Source organism: Protomyctophum bolini (genome assembly GCF_963924005.1).
Source record: "Protomyctophum bolini genome assembly, chromosome: 6".
NCBI classification, from domain to species: Eukaryota; Metazoa; Chordata; class Actinopteri; order Myctophiformes; family Myctophidae; genus Protomyctophum; species Protomyctophum bolini.
Window position 1 is genome coordinate 15,890,332 of NC_137867.1, and position 16,795 is coordinate 15,907,126.

The following is a 16,795-nucleotide window of genomic DNA, read 5'->3' on the forward strand; positions in this document are numbered from 1 at the left end:
TACATTTGAAAATAGTAGGCATAAAACTGGGCCTATGTAGGCCTGCATACTAGCATAGACATGGATAGGTGAAATGGGCTGAGCAGCATTGTGTTAGTAAACACAAAATACAGATACAATACAATACAAAATGTAGACAGTTTATATCACTTCTTATCCACTGAATCGGAATCAACTTTATTGTAACATCACAGGTTTCCAGATTTAAAGCAGTGGTCATTTTTATGCAAGCTCCATAGGGCGCACCGGCTGGCCAGGGGGAGGTATTTTAGAGACCAGGATTACATGGCCAAAGCATTTTCGGGGGTCCCCAGCCAAAAACCTTGGAGACACGGGGAGAACATGCAAACTCCACACAGAAAGGCCCTTTCGCCAACCCCACCTCGCATTTAATGCACCTTTTCCTCCTCATTGTGGCTGTTAAATGAGTCTCACAGGAGAAACTCATTGTAGCATACTGTAGTTTTTCTGAATTGGGATTATTGTAGGATTAACAGGGCCAGGGGACTAGAGAGAAGAATTTGCACTTTATAATTTGGTTGAATAAAATCTCCCTCAAAAGTGTTTATTTAAATGTGTTACCGTATGTTAAATTCTTTACATTCACTTCATAATCACAGGTTATGAAGGCCTTTGAGCGGCTGGTACTGAACCAACTGAGACCAACGGTCAGTGAACACCTCGACCCCCTGCAGTTTGGCAGACCTGCTCAACAGCGCCTTCAACATGATCCAGCCCCTAGTGCTTGTAGAGAAGCTTGTGCTGATGGGGGTTGACCAAGGACTGGTGGCATGGATCACCAAATACCTCTCAGGCAGACCGCAGTATATGAGACTGCAGGGTTGTCGGTCAGAGGTGCTGGTGCGCAACATGGGTGCCCCCCCGGGCACCGTGCTGTTACCCTTCCTGTTCACCCTCTACACATCGGATTTCCGCTTCAACTCTGAGACCTGTCACCTTCAGAAGTTCTCAGATGACACCGTGGTGGTCAGCCATATCTCCGGCGATAACATTTTGGAGCATGATGGTGTGGTGATGGACTTTGCGGTGTGGACAGAGGCAAACCACCTCCGGCTCAATGCCAGCAAGACCAAGGAGATGGTGGTGGATTTCCGCAAGATCAGGAGAGAACCTCTGGTGCCCAGCACCATAAAGGGGTAGGTGGTGGACAGGTACAAATTCCTTGGAATACACCTGAACAACTCACTAGACTGGTCGGACAATGCTGAGGCACTTCACAGCAAAGGGAAGAGCAGGCTGTTCTTCCTGAGGAGGCTGAGATCGTTTGGCGTGTGTAAAAGAATGTTACATGTTCTACCAGTCTGTTATGGCGAGTGCTCTCTTCTTCAGGGTAACGTGCTGGGGGAGGAACAACAGAGCGGGTGACACTCACATGTCACAACCTAAACAGGCTTGTGAGAAAGGCAAGCGCCGTTGTGGGGTCCCGCCTGGTGGCAGTGGAGGAGGTGGCCAGGGTAAGAACAGCAAGGAAGCTGGATGCCATCCTGAATAATACCTCTCACCCCCTCCACTTAGAGATAACTGGGTGCTGGAGTAACATGCGCGGCAACGACAGATTCACCCTCTTGACACGTAGGTGTGAAAGACTTGTGAAGTCCTTCGTGCCTGTTGCTCTGAGATGCTACAATGAGTCAAACAACGGCCGTTTGGTTAGGACAATCGAAGCCTAACCACCTGGAATAAACAGTTGTTTCATGACTGTGACCTCTTAAGACATTCCTAGGGGGGGGAGGGCTTCTTGTGATGTTTTTTTCACATGCTCACACTTTCTTGCACCGACTATTGTTTGGCTTTGCACTGTTGACTTTAATTTTTCGTTCTCTTGTCTTTCTTATGGCAAGATCAGTGATATACTTTATGATGAACTGTTTCACTGTATATAGACACTATTTGTTTACCCTTGTTTGCACTGTAGTATTTTATTATTATTGTTCCTTGATGCATCTTGTATGTATGTATGTATTTGGTTAAAATGGGTAGGGTTTAAAAAAAGGCAAGAGCTTGCTCTGGTGCACTGGCCTAAAAGTGGGTCCTTAAAAACTGCTAAAACTTCTGAAATGTATGTATGTAGGTATGTATGTATGTATGTATGTATGTGTGTAGTATTTAAAAGGGGGGCTTTTTTGTAAAAAGCCCAGCCCACAATACCTTCATATATTTAAAACTAATCCAAAATAGGGTTACCAGTGAAGGGCAAACTGCCTATTCACTGGGGACTATGCAAGGCAGAGGCGTCCACCCCTCTGAGTCCAAGTTAGGCTAGACCGCATACCTAAACCATGGTCCGAAACTGTCCTCTAAAACCCAATGGTAAAATGGATATAAAAATAGACATTAATATACGGATATATGGAGTGGACCTGGTGAGACGTAGGAGGGGCCCGGACAGGAGTCAACCCACAGAGCCTAGTCCCTCCACATGCCAGAATAATACCGTGCAGCCCTGTCTTTCCCTAGTGGGTCTGATCGAGGGTAGCTACTGGGACGTAAGTCAGGACTTGATCACCCCGGCTGGGTCACTTGAGTGAGGGGTATGATGTTCGCGAGACCCGAAACCCCGATGACCTTGGGATACATCACTGAGGATACGTCCCAGTTGCATCCATGCAATTTATTTTCGTTCAAATGATTCCTTTGTTCTTAACTAAAACCTTCTTCCGGGATCTTAATAGTTGTATTTCATCAGGAGGCCTGGGGTTGCCTAATTTGATGTTTTATTACTGGTCGGCGAATATTAAAAAGGTGAGTTATTGGGTTGCGGTCCATGAATACAAACATGGCCCAATTTGGGCCAGTATGGAAACTCGAACAGATCCCGGGATCTCTCTAGTGGCCATGTTGTGCTCCACACTGCCAAATAGTAATTCTATACGCTCTAGCAATCCAGTAATAAATAGCTCTCTCAGAATCTGGCGCCAATTCAGAAAACACTTTGATTTTAATAATATGTGTGGCCACATGCCCTTGACCGACAATCATCTTTTTCCTCCCTCGCGGGAGGACTCAGCTTTTAAAACATGGAACTTCAATGGCTTGATTTTCTTTAGCGACTTATTCATAGATGTTACATTTGCATCCTTTAAAAACCTCCAAGATGACCATGAGCTACAAAATTCTCACTTTTCCAGATATCTCCAAGTTCTAAGTTTTGCTAGAGATCTAATATATATATAAGGCTTTACAGGAGATTGGCCCTCCTCTCTCGGATAAAACAAAACTTAGACAAAAATTTAGAGCTGGAGGAAGAGACGTGGGAACTCTCTTTGAAGCATATTCATACTACCTCTTTATGTCTTAGACATTGCCTAATTCAATTCAAAATAATACATCGTTTGCATTTCTCGAGAGAAAAACGATCTAAAATGTATCCTGACATTGACTCTACTTACTATAAGGTGTCATCTGGAGCCAGCCTATGTTGGACATATGCTTTGGGGATGCACTTCCTTGAACCCGTTTTGGAATAGTATAGTATAATAGTATTTTTGATGCCTTCTCAACCATTTGTCATATACCAATTGCGCTCAACCCGATAACTGCTATATTTGGAGTTCCCAACGACGATGCACCGATTACTTCTCCCCAAGCCAATTTCATAGCTTTTTCTTCACTCATAGCGACTTATTCTCCGCAACTGGAAATCTGATAAACCTCCCACATTCACAAGTCGGGTCAAGGATGTTCTATCCTTTATACCTTTGGAGAAGCTCAGATACAACGGGTACAAATCTCGGCAGAAATCTGTAAAGGCTTGGTCCTCTTTCATTGAATTCACCCTTTCACTATCTTTTGATGCTGTATCCTAGCTGTTATAAGTGTTTTCCTTCATGTCATTTTTCTGTTTCCCTTGATTTCTAGAAAAGATGTACACTCTTAACTCTTTCAAAGTTTTTCATTTGTGCTCGTCATGTTTTATAGTGATAATTGGATGTGTGGTAACCTATTTTCCTTTATCAATTGTACTTACTACTGTCTGGTTAGTCTGATTGGTTCACTGTGTAGCCCCTTAATCTAGTAAAAGATTTTATTTTATTATTTATTATTGTATTCATTTATTATTTATCAAAGTCAAAGTCATACGATTTGTCACACACGTTACCGCAGTGAAATTTGTTCTCCGCATTTGACCCATCTCTTGGAGCAGTGAGCTGCAGCCAAAGAGAGGTGAGCTGCAGCCGTGCCACGCTCGGGAATCATTTGATTAGTAGATTTGACACCCCAATCCAACCCTTTGATGCTGAGTGCCAAGCAGGGAGGCATTGGGTCCCATTTTTAGTCTTTGGTATGACCCGGCCGGGGATCGAACCCCCGACCTCCCAGTTTCAGGGCGGACACTCTAACCTCAAGGCCACTTTCTGTCATCAATAAATAATTTATTTCGTTTATGGTTTTATTATTGTTGCTTTTGTTGTCTTCTTCTTTTGTGAGGGAACCGGGGAGGGTAGGGTATATGTGGGGTTGTTTGTCTATCAAAATTGAAAATCCTATAAATAAAGTTATATAAAAAAAAAGAGTAACCGCTTTCTAATAATCAGCATCAGCTCAGAAGAAAACATGTTGGTCGACCCATATTAGATAATACAATCCCAGTGTGTCATACACAGACTGGGGTGAATCGAGGATCTACTAGCTAGCAAAGCATCACAGTGACTGCATATGCACTGGGAGCTTGGCATCATTGTGCTGCTGATTACTTTTTCCTTTGCTGTCAATAGCAACAGCGAGACCTCAGCATGTTTCATATTGCTCAGACTGTCGAGTGCTAATGGAAAGAAATATTTCTTACAACCAAAGAGTTGTCACTTCGATAAACAAGCCTTTGTTAGTCTGCCTGTCAGCGAAAAACCGTACAGTACAACTCGGGAGGGGAGCAGGCATTGAGGCGCAGATACAAAATGTCCAAGACATGGACGGTCACTTACCGCCAACAGCCTCCAATATGAAGGTGTGTGTGAGAATGTGGGTATGTTGAGAGAGACTCAGGGTGGCAGAGAGAGAAGGGCGAGGGATGATGAACGGGTCCTTCCTAGGAGTGTAGGAGGAAAAGGGGGTTAGTGATGAGGTCATGTTTGGTTGGTAGAGCACCCCCCCCCCCCCCACACACACACACACACAATTCAATTCAATTCAAAGGGCTTTATTGGCATGAGAAAACATACGTTTACATTGCCAAAGCAGAAAGAACAATACAACAATACAGCAATACAATCAAAACAAAAATTATGTACTTTGAAGGTCAGAATCTTCAATAGATCGACTTCTGTGTACCAAGATCACTCGATGCAGGTGTAGTGCAGGAATATACACAATGATTAGTCTTTAGGGTGGTTGTGTTCCATTTGATATCCTTCTCCTATCACAGCAACTCACAAATCTTGCTGCTGTGTTTGCACATTGTTGTACTTCGCCCAGCAGATATGGGAGTTTTTTGTCATTGGTCATGTTTTCAAAATCTCCGTGTGTGGTTGTAATCTGTGGGAAGTATGTGTCTCTGATGTCTTGGTACAATGGACAGATGGTTAGGAAGTGTAGCTCGGTTTCCACTTCGTTTAGTGTGCAGTGGGTGCATAGTCTGTCTTCTCTCGGGATACAGGTCTGCCTATGACGGCCTTTCTCGATCGCGAGACTGTGCTCACTGAGTCTGTACCTAGTTAACACACACACACACACACACACACACACACACACACACACACACACACACACACAACATTTCTGCCTGCTGAAGACCAACCTGGAGGGGATGCCTGCGATAATGAGGTGAGGGGTGAGGAGGCGAAGAGAATGGTAGACTACCTCCACCAAACTACCCCCGAACCCCACATCCATATCCCTCAACAGAACCTCCTCTATCAGCCAGATCACATCACGGCAGAGGGAAGATAGATGCACACCCTGGAGGACAAGGATAAGTGGTTGAGCAGGGAGAACATTTCTCAATATGTAAAAACAATATATTGAAAACAAAGCAATAGAAGCAAACTAAAACTAGAAAAAGTGCCCTTCTGGGCACAGGTCTCCACCAGGAGAATAGGAGTGTGTGTGTGTGTGTGTTTGTGTGTGTGTGTGTGTGTGTGTGTGAGACGTGGCTTGGCCTGTTGTAGTGCCACCATGAAGCTGATTTGAAAACTGTCAAGTGGCATTTCTTCCAAAGCCTAGTGGGAATATGCATGCACAGTTTCACCACAATCGGACGCTGCGTTGAGTAGTTGTGGTGATTTGTACAAAACGGGTACAAAGCGGGCTACTCCTGAAAAGATTAGAAGCCAATCGTAGCCAATCAAACAAACCCGTCTTGATCACATGACTATGGAGAGCATGTGTACCGATTTGCGTGAAATTTGGATAAAATCTGAAGGAGTAATATTAGAAAATGTGTTTTACATATGTCGGCCTCCTGGTGGCGCTATAAAGAGCAGATGTGAAAAATCCCAGGCAAAGGTTTTTCCTTGGCCTCTAGGGAGCATACAAAGTTATCCACAGATCCTTGCAGTTAGAGGTAAAACACTTTCCGGACAGTTATAGCACCACCATGAGGCTGAGTTGAAAATGTCCATGTGGCATTTCTTCCTCTGCCTAGTGGGAATGTGCGTGCACAATTTCATGGAAATCACACGATGTGTTCATGATTTGCAGCATTTTGTTTGAAACTGAGCACTCCTGCGAACTTTGGAAGCCAATCTTAGCCAATCAGGATGGAGTCTGAAAAATCTGAAAGACCCGTTTTGTTGATTGGCTCTAGAGAGACTGTGTACCAATTTGCGTGATGCTTGGACAAAATCTGTAGGTGAACTGTCCAAAAACGTGTTTTGCACAAAATGGCCTCCTGGTGGCGCTATAACAGGCCGTTCTGGAAATGTTGGGGCAGAGGTTCATCGTTGGCATCCAGGGAGTGTGTGTGCATAATTTGGCATCGACCGGGTTAACGGTGCCAGAGATTAGCTGTTCACAGACGGACGGACGGACACACACACGGACACACGGACGGACGGAGTGCAAAAAATACTCTCTCCCCATGCCTTTGGCCTGGTGGAGACAATAAAAACAGTCACTGACAGGTTGACTGCTGCAGAAGTAAACGTTAATGCAGGATATCCAAGTTATTTACTACACATTTAAACTGCAAAAATCTGAAAAGAGATATGTCGATATAAATGCTTTTGAGGAGGTAATCATCATGCATTATTGAAACTAATAGGGAATGTAATACCTGTAGAGAGATGAGAAAAAGTGATACAGGAAATAAGTGTCAATAACACGCCAGGCGTAGATTAGATGGAGATGAGGGAGCATAGCTCAGGAAAACACTGATGCATGCTGACAAAATATAGAAACCATTTTGGTTTATGGACCAACTGGAGTACTTATGGGTGCTTTGTTTATGCTGTAGTGCTTATTGAGGGAACAACAAGCATTACCATGGGTGCCATCATCCGATTCATTGTCACATGCGCACACGCACACGCGCGCACACACACACACGCGCGCGCGCATATACGTACCTTGCGGTGTCTGTGCAGCAGAAGACCAGACATCACACTGGTGGACGTCACAGCCATGCAGGAAGTGGTGGCTACACAAAGTGTGAACAAAGCAGAAACACAATGCTAAATGTCTCATCAAGATTGATGGATAGATACCTTTATTGATCCCATGGTGGAAATTCAGGCGCCAGAGACAGCACAGCAGTAAAAGTGCTGGGCATAGAAGTACAAGAGGTACAGCAGATATCAGAATAAAGACACCCTCAAACAAACATGAAAACAAGGCAAGTAGACGTATACACCCTATACAATCATCTCGCCTGGTGCAGAACAAGAAGACACTGTCAATACATAATATGCATACAGATGTAGCTAGCGGATGTTACAATAGTCACACAAGTTCAAAATGTTCCATATTTGTGCTTCGTTATGCAATCTGAACAAGCAAGGGAAGCAGAATTTGTGATTCAGCGGAAGTACAGTATCCCAGACTTACAGTAGATGAGGTGGAGGATGAGGGCGATGCCGAGGTCACGCTCCGATTGGACGAGTTGGGGTGCACAGTGACGGGGCAGTAACCACGATGTCAGCCTCTGACCGAAAATGGAGTCGGTGCTTTAACGAAGCAGAGAAACCCAGTGGGAGAAGCACAATTAGGAGAATAATGGTCTCTCTCTTTTATAATTTAGCAACTGTACCACTCCATGAAGGACAGCGCTAGGGCTGATCATTAAGATTTAGCTGTCATGCCGTTGGAAATGTATTGTAGGTAACTGTCAATCATCTTCAGTGGCCGCTTGCTGCATGGCTCGGTGACAGTAATGAAGCCTAGGCTGTGTCTACTCATAGTTATTTTTGCTTAAATTGGTATCAGAGTTCTTGGAGTTGAATATTTTTCATTAAGTCCAGTTTGGTTCCGCATTGCAGCAATTCAAGTGCACCATTTTCAGCGTTTGCTGGGAGCCCATTAAGTATCATTACCGTACAGAGCCAAGTGGATGACTAAGACCAGATTTCTGTGGAAAAAATTATAATGTACAGGTTTCACACCGGAAACAGAGATGAAGGCACTTTGGGTTCTGAAGGAGCTCATTATCAGCTTCAGTTATAAATGGAAATGAGCATAAAACATCAGACTGTGGCCTATCACAGGTACAGCTAAAACTATACTGCATGTACTGTATATGAACTATTATTCATGCAGCGCCAATGTGAGAAATAAAGCGTGTGAAAAAAAAAACACAATTTTAACATTTAACATCTTTTATATGTTATAAAGGGCTCAGTTAGGTGCATGTGTGTGCCTATTTGAGTATTGTGATAAATTGTCTTGTATAGGCCACTCTTTGTTGTGTTGCGGCTGTAGCAGAGGAAGCATGATACTGGGGTAATGGCGAGAACGGTGGCCAGTGATGTAGGTGTCGTTAGGGGGGCGGGGGTGTGCGGTGTCGCATTTTCCCATGTAAGTCAATGGAACATTTTATTCACAAGTTATAATTTGTTAAATGGGGAAAAGGGCTTCGGTGGTCAATGTCTGTGTGAAAAGTGAGAGCGATTGGTGCAGCCATTGAGGAGCAGCGGCAGTGTTTCATTCATTCCTTCATTCATCAGACAGACAGACTTTGAGTGAATTTTAGTTAGATTAGACAGGTCATTGTGTGCCTCAAGCCTCAAAAGAAGAACCTAAATAGGCTGACACAAATGGAATCAGTGAATGTGGAACAGATTATGAAAAGACATGCTCATTGTGTCCGTGTCACGGCCACAATGAACACGTCTTTTCATAATGTAGGCCAGGCACAAAGCACTTAATGGCTCATGCGTGGGTTACGGTCCCAGCTAAACTCCACTGTCGTTCTCTCTGCACCGTCATTGCCTTTGAGCCTCCCACATTCGGAATTCCAGCGTGAATTTCACAAGCCAAGCAGAGCTTAACAGCTTGGGAAGATGTTCCCTGTTGGATTATCTGTTTCGCTGGCACTGACTGTGTAATGACACTGCTAATTGGGCCGAGTCTAAGAGGATGGGAGCACTCATATTTATCAGGGACTTGCATCGTTGGCAAGTTTAAGCTTTTACGCAGTTCATCAACAAAGTTAAGGCATCTTTCATTTCACAGATTGTGATGATAAAACACATACCAACGTGCCTTATCCCATTTTGAAAGATACGCACACATCGTCAAATTACAATTCATTTTACAAGGAAACAAGCACAGGTTTACTACCTGTTGGTGAAAATGACAGGTAGCAACAGGTCCTGTAGAGGGCGCCATCCATCCACTCTGCATCGTCCTGTTTTACATATCTCCTGTAGACGCAGCATGCATGGATTGCGCACGCACGCACGCACGCACGCACGCACGCACACGCACACACACACACACACACACACACACACACACACACACACACACACACACACAACACACACACACACACACACACACACACACACATACACACACACACACAGTAACATGTCAACTCCTATATAGAGCAGATAACATCAAAGTATGGCCGCAAGCGGCAAATAATGAGGTCCAAGCTCAGAATTGAAGAAATGGAAAAAACAATGTTGTTGTTCACAGTGAGATTTGAGGGAGAATTATCGCACAATGAAATTAATTCATGGTTTGGAAAGCTGATGCATGTTACTTACAGGTCTGTGGTCCTACTAATACCTAAGAATATCTCCTGCCACTAAATTATAATTTACAGAAGCCTAAACAAATATTTCATGCTTTCAAGGGCCATAATAAAATCAGCCGCAAGATAACCCGATTGGTTTAATGCAGTGCAACGTCTGAGTTGCTTGGACCCTTAACACATTCTGTACAAAACACGTCTGGAAACGTCATAAGGATCAGAAACGAGTAATACCTTAGACGTCTGTGGACGTCCTAGCGACGTCCAAACGACGCGGGGCGAGATAATAATATTCAGAATTATTCCTTCTTTTTTTTTTGGCATTTCGCTTTTCGCTTGCCGTATGCTAACGCTCTGTGCAAATATTAGCTTGTCATTGACTCCCATGTTAGCGCGGCGGAAAGAATGACTCGTATCTCCTCATCCAGGGCGCTCTCCGTGGTGATGAATGGATCGATATGCTGGCGCTGCATTTCTGCTCCTCATCCGTCTCTCCCGCAAAATATGAACGCTTTTTGGAGTTTATATAAATATAGTAAGATGATCGGGGATTATGAGCTCACTTTGTCAAGTCAATTTTTTTAAGAAAGTGTTTCCGGTTCATGGCTTTCAGAGTAAAAGCGATCACTACTCTGGCGACTACTCTGGCACCCCGGAGCGTCTATTTTGATGCACTTCCTGTACTAGATGTGTTAATAATATATTATATCTGCAAGTCATTGAATATTGAAGCTCCAATAAGCTCAGGTGATGTTTGAAAAGTTTCACTGAATCAGGTTCTAACATGCCGGACTAGTTAGGATTTACACTTTATTGCCTCTACTGAGGTTAATTGGTTATCAATGCCACAGTCCACTCCCATCTACTGACAGTGTCCATTAACGCTAATCTGGAGGTAAACCTGCGTAACCCTTAAATCCCCAGTAACTCCAATCATTGTCTGTGGAAAAGGCAATTACTGAACTCCAGCCTTTACGTTAAAACATCTTTCCTGAACATTGTAGGTAAAAGGCTGATTTACTCGGTGCAGTTAAATAGGCCACATCAATCTACGGGCTTTAATCTGTGTGTGTATAACGAGTCGTTAAACGATTAAGAGGCGCTTAAGATTCTGCTTTAGTTCCGTGGTGCACCTTGAGAGAGAAAGGCTGGGCGAAGTGGATCCTCACGCTCCCCTTCCATCCTCCACGCAGAGCAGAATACAGGGTCTGCAAAGCAGAGATCAGGCCAATCTGTGGACAAATGGAACACGCACACACACACGCACACGCACACGTACACGCACACGCACACACACACACACACACACACACACACACACACACACACACACACACACACACACACACACACCAGAGTGTTAAACGTGGCGATCATATCATAATAAGGCCCTGCCTTTAGGAAGTACATTAAAGCAGCAATATCACTAATGAGCTGCATCTGCGATGAGCAGGGAGATAAAGTGGTAGCGAGTGGTGTGCATGCTGCCTGTGTGCAACATGGTGTGTGTGTGTGTGTGTGTGTGTGTGTGTGCCAGCAGCATTGAGCAAAATGGAGAGGAGCGGCCATTATTATGGCAATTAACCCAAAGCAACACCCACTCTTCAATAACCCGCAGAAAATATACACAGGGGGCTATTGGCAATCACCATCATCTTACAAATTAGAAAGCATGACTAATGTTATCAGCCAACTCTGGCTTGGAGGGCACAATTCTCAATGCTGTATTTTCTTTCCCGGGCATTTTTAATTATGATATATTCTGTGCGAAAATGTGTTCATTACTCCCCAAAGACATTGAGGTTACAAATGTCTCCTTTCAAGTGGTGGGTGTGCATTCTGTGTTCTTAGCAGGAGTCCTTAAAATAGTGTACTGTATGGGTATGGGGAACACACACACCTGAACGTTAGCCTTCGGTACACTGTCGTATGCGATGCCCACGGGGACCAGAGAGACGTCAGACACAGCTCCCTCGGCGATGAGTTGGCTGATGAGTGCCAGCCACTGGCCACCTCCACCTGACTGCCTCGACACACCCACACTCAACGCCTGGCCTTCACTGAGCAGCTCGCAGACCAGCTGAGGACAAATGAATACAGATGTGAACAAAAATGCTAATTTGTACATCTGCTTAACAAGTTATGCATTATAGACTGCCGTGACCTGTGGAAATAAGTGATCATCTTGTGGGCATAAATAATTAATAATAAAATGTGGCCACATATTGCAAGACCTCAATGTGGGTTATGTGAAGTCCACACAATGGTCACCTATTTCACCATAACACCGCCATTATGGAAGAAAGAGGAGGCAAAGAGGCAGAGGATTGGGATCTGATCCGAGTTATTGTGTCTTGTCAACACTCAGAATTGACGTGGGAGGAGTGGAGAGGACAGGGACGATAAAGAGGACCTGTGAATGGACACTTCCAAAGATCCAGAGATACTTCCAGAGTACTGTTTTCTGCTTTACAGACCAGAGAAAATTAAATTACTATTGAACAGTAGCTGAGCAGGCCTACACTCAATAAACAATAAAGGTCTATTAACAGTGAAATACAGCCAATAAACAACCTGCTTTCTCACGCAGAGCCAATGTGCTTACTCACATAAATGGCCACTGGAAGAGAGAGAGAGAGAGAGAGAGAGAGAGAGAGAGAGAGAGAGAGAGAGAGAGAGAGAGAGAGAGAGAGAGAGAGAGAGAGAGAGAGAGAGAGAGAGAGAGACAGACAGACAGACAGAGATAGACAAAGAGAGATAGAGAGATAGAGAGAGAGAGAGATATATAGAGAGAGAGAGAGAGAGAGAGAGAGAGAGAGAGAGAGACACAGACAGACAGACAGAGATAGACAAAGAGAGATAGAGAGATAGAGAGAGAGAGAGAGAGAGAGAGAGAGAGAGAGAGAGGAAGGTCTCGCCTCACACATAAACAACGTGCTTACACTGCGGCCAGGGCTGCAGTGCCTCAGATTAATGTCAGCCAGGGCTATTTTATTGAGCTGTATGGATATTGATCTTAATGAAGCCAGTAACTCACTAAATAAAAAGTACTTTCTTTGCCAAACAGAGTATAATGTACGTGAAAAACCCTCCCCGATAACTTGATAAAATACAGATATAATGCACAAATGATAGTAAAAGGAAATTATATGAAAAAGAAAAAAGAGGTGAGACAAAAAGCAGGGGGAAAGTGTGTTTCGTGTGTTTGAAGCAAAGTGAGAATTGTTGTGAGGCATCAAAGACAGGGAACAAGGAGAGGGGACGGTATTATCACTCCAAGGAAATCTCAAAAGGAAACACACCAGCAAATTACCTTTCCATGAAGATAAGAGTGAAGCCAGCTGCGTGGGCCTGCCTGCCTACCAGGCATAATTTGCCCGTGCTCCCCAAGGACCCAACGATTCTCCCCTCCTTCTTTACCACACTTTCATTCCTCAATGCAGTTGGCTCCCACACGTCCCAAAACGAGGTGTGTTGGTTTTATCATCACGGTCGGGCAGAAAACGTGTATCTCCATATTTCACTTTCCATAAATAATCCTATTTAATACTTCATCATCATATGACAGTGTCATATCGTAAATAGTCAATGATGAACAAGCCCACAGCCTGTAGAGCTTGTTCAAGATTTTATTTTTTGATTTTCTTTTCAGGTGAAACCTGACATACTAAAGGCCCCTTTTTCATAGCGACCTAGTCATCAATGGGAGTCTCCCCCATGCCGCCTAAGCCAATGGGAGTCGCCTAAACGCTGCCTAAGCCAATGCGAGCCAGCCAATCGCATGGTAGCGACCTAGTCATCATTGGCTGCCTCGTAAGCTATGACACAGGCACGGCGGAAGTCTGCAAATATGCAATGCCCAGACCACACTCTCAACCATCGACATATATAAACACTGCAGCGGAGCGGACTCAGCAGAGCGCCTGATAACACCGCCTAATGTTATGAGAAAACTGGAGAGCAGGAAAGATGCACAATGGAGACCGCGTTTGACGTTTTGACCCGCGTTTCAACTGACAAATATGACTATTTAGAATATTTCTTGGTTTTTTTTGGGTTTTTTTTTAGAAACCTATGCCCAAATTTGGGATGCCAGGTTGAAAGTATAAATAACTAGAACTGTCCAGTGCATACTTGCTTGTTGCACACTAGTAGGCCATGAATGGCCAACTAGTGCGCAAGCAGAGTGCGCAAGTACTTTCGACCGCTATAAACTGTCAAATCTCAGTATCTCTGTGAAGGAACGTTTGAAATTTCTAATTATTAGGTGTAAAAACATATTGTCTTTACGTCACCATCGAAAACCAATTACACTCTGGCATTGGGTCCTTTAATCCACATATTTCTTACGTCATCATTGAGAGCTAGTTATACATATACTATGTATATGTCATTTGTAAGTTCATTAGTGGTATACTGTGGTTACTTTGCGCCTACGCACCGTCCCAGCCAACCCTGATTGTGCCTGATACGGCAGTGGTGCCAGATTACATACATGTATACACAGGAGCATTACCTTTAATCCTCCCAACACTAAAACATATCATCATTACGTCACCATCGAAAACCAATTACACTCTGGCATTGGGTCCTTTAATCCACATATTTCTTACGTCATCATTGAGAGCTAGTTATATACACACCATGTAATCTGGTGCCAGCAAATCAGGCACAATTTGCTGGGACGGTGCATACGCATCAAAAGTGGCGGGTTGGCTGGGACGGTGTATACGAGTCCCGGGCGAAACTATTACTTGCGCGAGCGCTCTGCTTGTGCAAGTAATGACGCGTATGACTAAATAATAATTTTGATCCATTGGAATGCAGGTTCTTGTTTACATTTCCTGAAAAGCAACAGTTTTGGACAAAGTAACAGTTTTGGAGGTGTCCACAGTGACATTGGATGAGGCAGGCAAACGAGGAGGGGAGATGCAGGTGGCTCTCATTCTGACTCACGAGAGCCGTAAAACGGTTTATATGCAATACACACAGGTTGTGCACACGTCACTCACGGTCGTCATGACTGGAGAGTATAGGCTGTCCATCTGGGCATCCTGCTCGGTGAGTATGCCAGGTGGGAGGAGGATCACTCCAAGCTTCTGCAGGATCAACCTGTGGGAGGAACAGTGAACATTAGCTGACAACATGCAATGCCTGGCTTTCCAGCATGGAGGTGTTACCTCCATGCAACTTGCATAACAGCTTGTGTGTAACATGCGTGTACTGGATGTGTGCATGCAAGTGCATACTGTACCGTAGCCAGGAGCACTTAATCTGCAGGGGACAGAGTGTGTAGGGGACTCTCAGATTGTGGCAGAAGAGAACCAGAGAGATCAGAACGCAGTCCATAATGCTCTGATGCACATACACATACACCAGCAGAGAGCCCTGGGAAACAGACAGAGTTTTAGACAATCGTATTCACAGCCACTTATCATGGCGAATGCTGTCAGACTGCATAGAGGTACATGAGCAAGACGAGAGTGGAAGCTCACAAGCACAAAACATATTGCTGTGGTTTAACGTTTGATCAATATCGATCATCATGGCCCACAAAGCACATCTAACTTAATAACAGCCAAATGGAACGCTGAAAAGCACATTTATATGTTAAACAGAGATGCCACAGCAGGAGGACTGAAAGCGGTGAGGAAGGCTGCATTAAAGATCTACACAGTATGCATCACTGAATTTTTGAGTGTATATTGTATAACCAGGTCCACACCAAGAATAGATCTAGAGTGGGGGTTTTTTCCCCCCCCATGCCGAGAGGGTTCTCTTATTATGTGTTTGACCTTTCACATTGTAAACTTTCTTTTGGAAGACAGGTTTCAATTTAAACTTACATTTCAACCAATAATGGCTTTTATAAATGATAATGATTTGCTTTTGTAAGTGATTATATATATATATATATATATATATATATATCCCACGATTTTGTAACCCATTTTTCACCCCTGTGTCAATCATCTAATGTGATCCTGGGCACTACACACCCTCCACCAACCTAGTCCCCATATATGGGGGACAAGGGGAGAGCAACGGATTTGAACTCATGCTTCCTTCATGCCTGAGTGTCCAAGTTGCTCCTTTACACCTGACAGGACCCAGGACCTTCTAGCTGTGAGGCGACAGCACTACCAACTGTGCCACCGTGCCCCATGAGTGATAATATTTCTAATAAAACTGGATATGTATGCAGCAGAAGTGTTAGATTTTATTGTGAAATATTTAATGGATTGAGAATCATGCAGTTTCTTTCACGACAAAGATGATCCCTAAATTTCTCATTTTAACTGTATTTTTCCCACGTACGTATATACGTACGTCGACGCTAGGTGGCGTCATATCCCAAGTCCGTATATATACGAACCCCAACGTAGACTCAGTCTGTATAATGGTTGATGCCTACGGAAGCCTTTAACATTGGCAACGCCCCACTGTTCCAACTATGGGATTGCAAATATATTCACAGTGCAAAGCAGTGGAAGAGAGGATTTTCAAACCGTCCTTGGTGGATTTTCTGCCATCCACATTTTGGATTAAATTTGTGCCTTTGTACAACGTTGTTTACATGACGCCGGCGCCATGTAAACGCTTCTGACAAGAGGTAAGGAGTGTGTGAGTGTTCCAAAGCTG

The 16,795-nt window shown here is 44.0% G+C and overlaps 1 protein-coding gene across 1 annotated transcript in view; it reads right to left on the minus strand.

Annotated features, from left to right (window-relative positions):
- gpat2 (glycerol-3-phosphate acyltransferase 2, mitochondrial) overlaps nt 1-16,795 on the minus strand; it is a 121,156-nt gene that overhangs the window by 6,266 nt on the left and 98,095 nt on the right. The window contains exons 8-16 of the mRNA XM_080765222.1: nt 15,408-15,541; nt 15,166-15,265; nt 12,054-12,233; nt 11,287-11,385; nt 9,733-9,815; nt 8,002-8,120; nt 7,524-7,594; nt 5,756-5,916; nt 4,944-5,047 (exon numbers count right to left, since the gene is read on the minus strand). Coding sequence (XP_080621348.1) covers nt 4,944-5,047; nt 5,756-5,916; nt 7,524-7,594; nt 8,002-8,120; nt 9,733-9,815; nt 11,287-11,385; nt 12,054-12,233; nt 15,166-15,265; nt 15,408-15,541 — 1,051 coding nt within the window. The remainder of the gene's footprint in view (nt 1-4,943; nt 5,048-5,755; nt 5,917-7,523; nt 7,595-8,001; nt 8,121-9,732; nt 9,816-11,286; nt 11,386-12,053; nt 12,234-15,165; nt 15,266-15,407; nt 15,542-16,795) is intronic.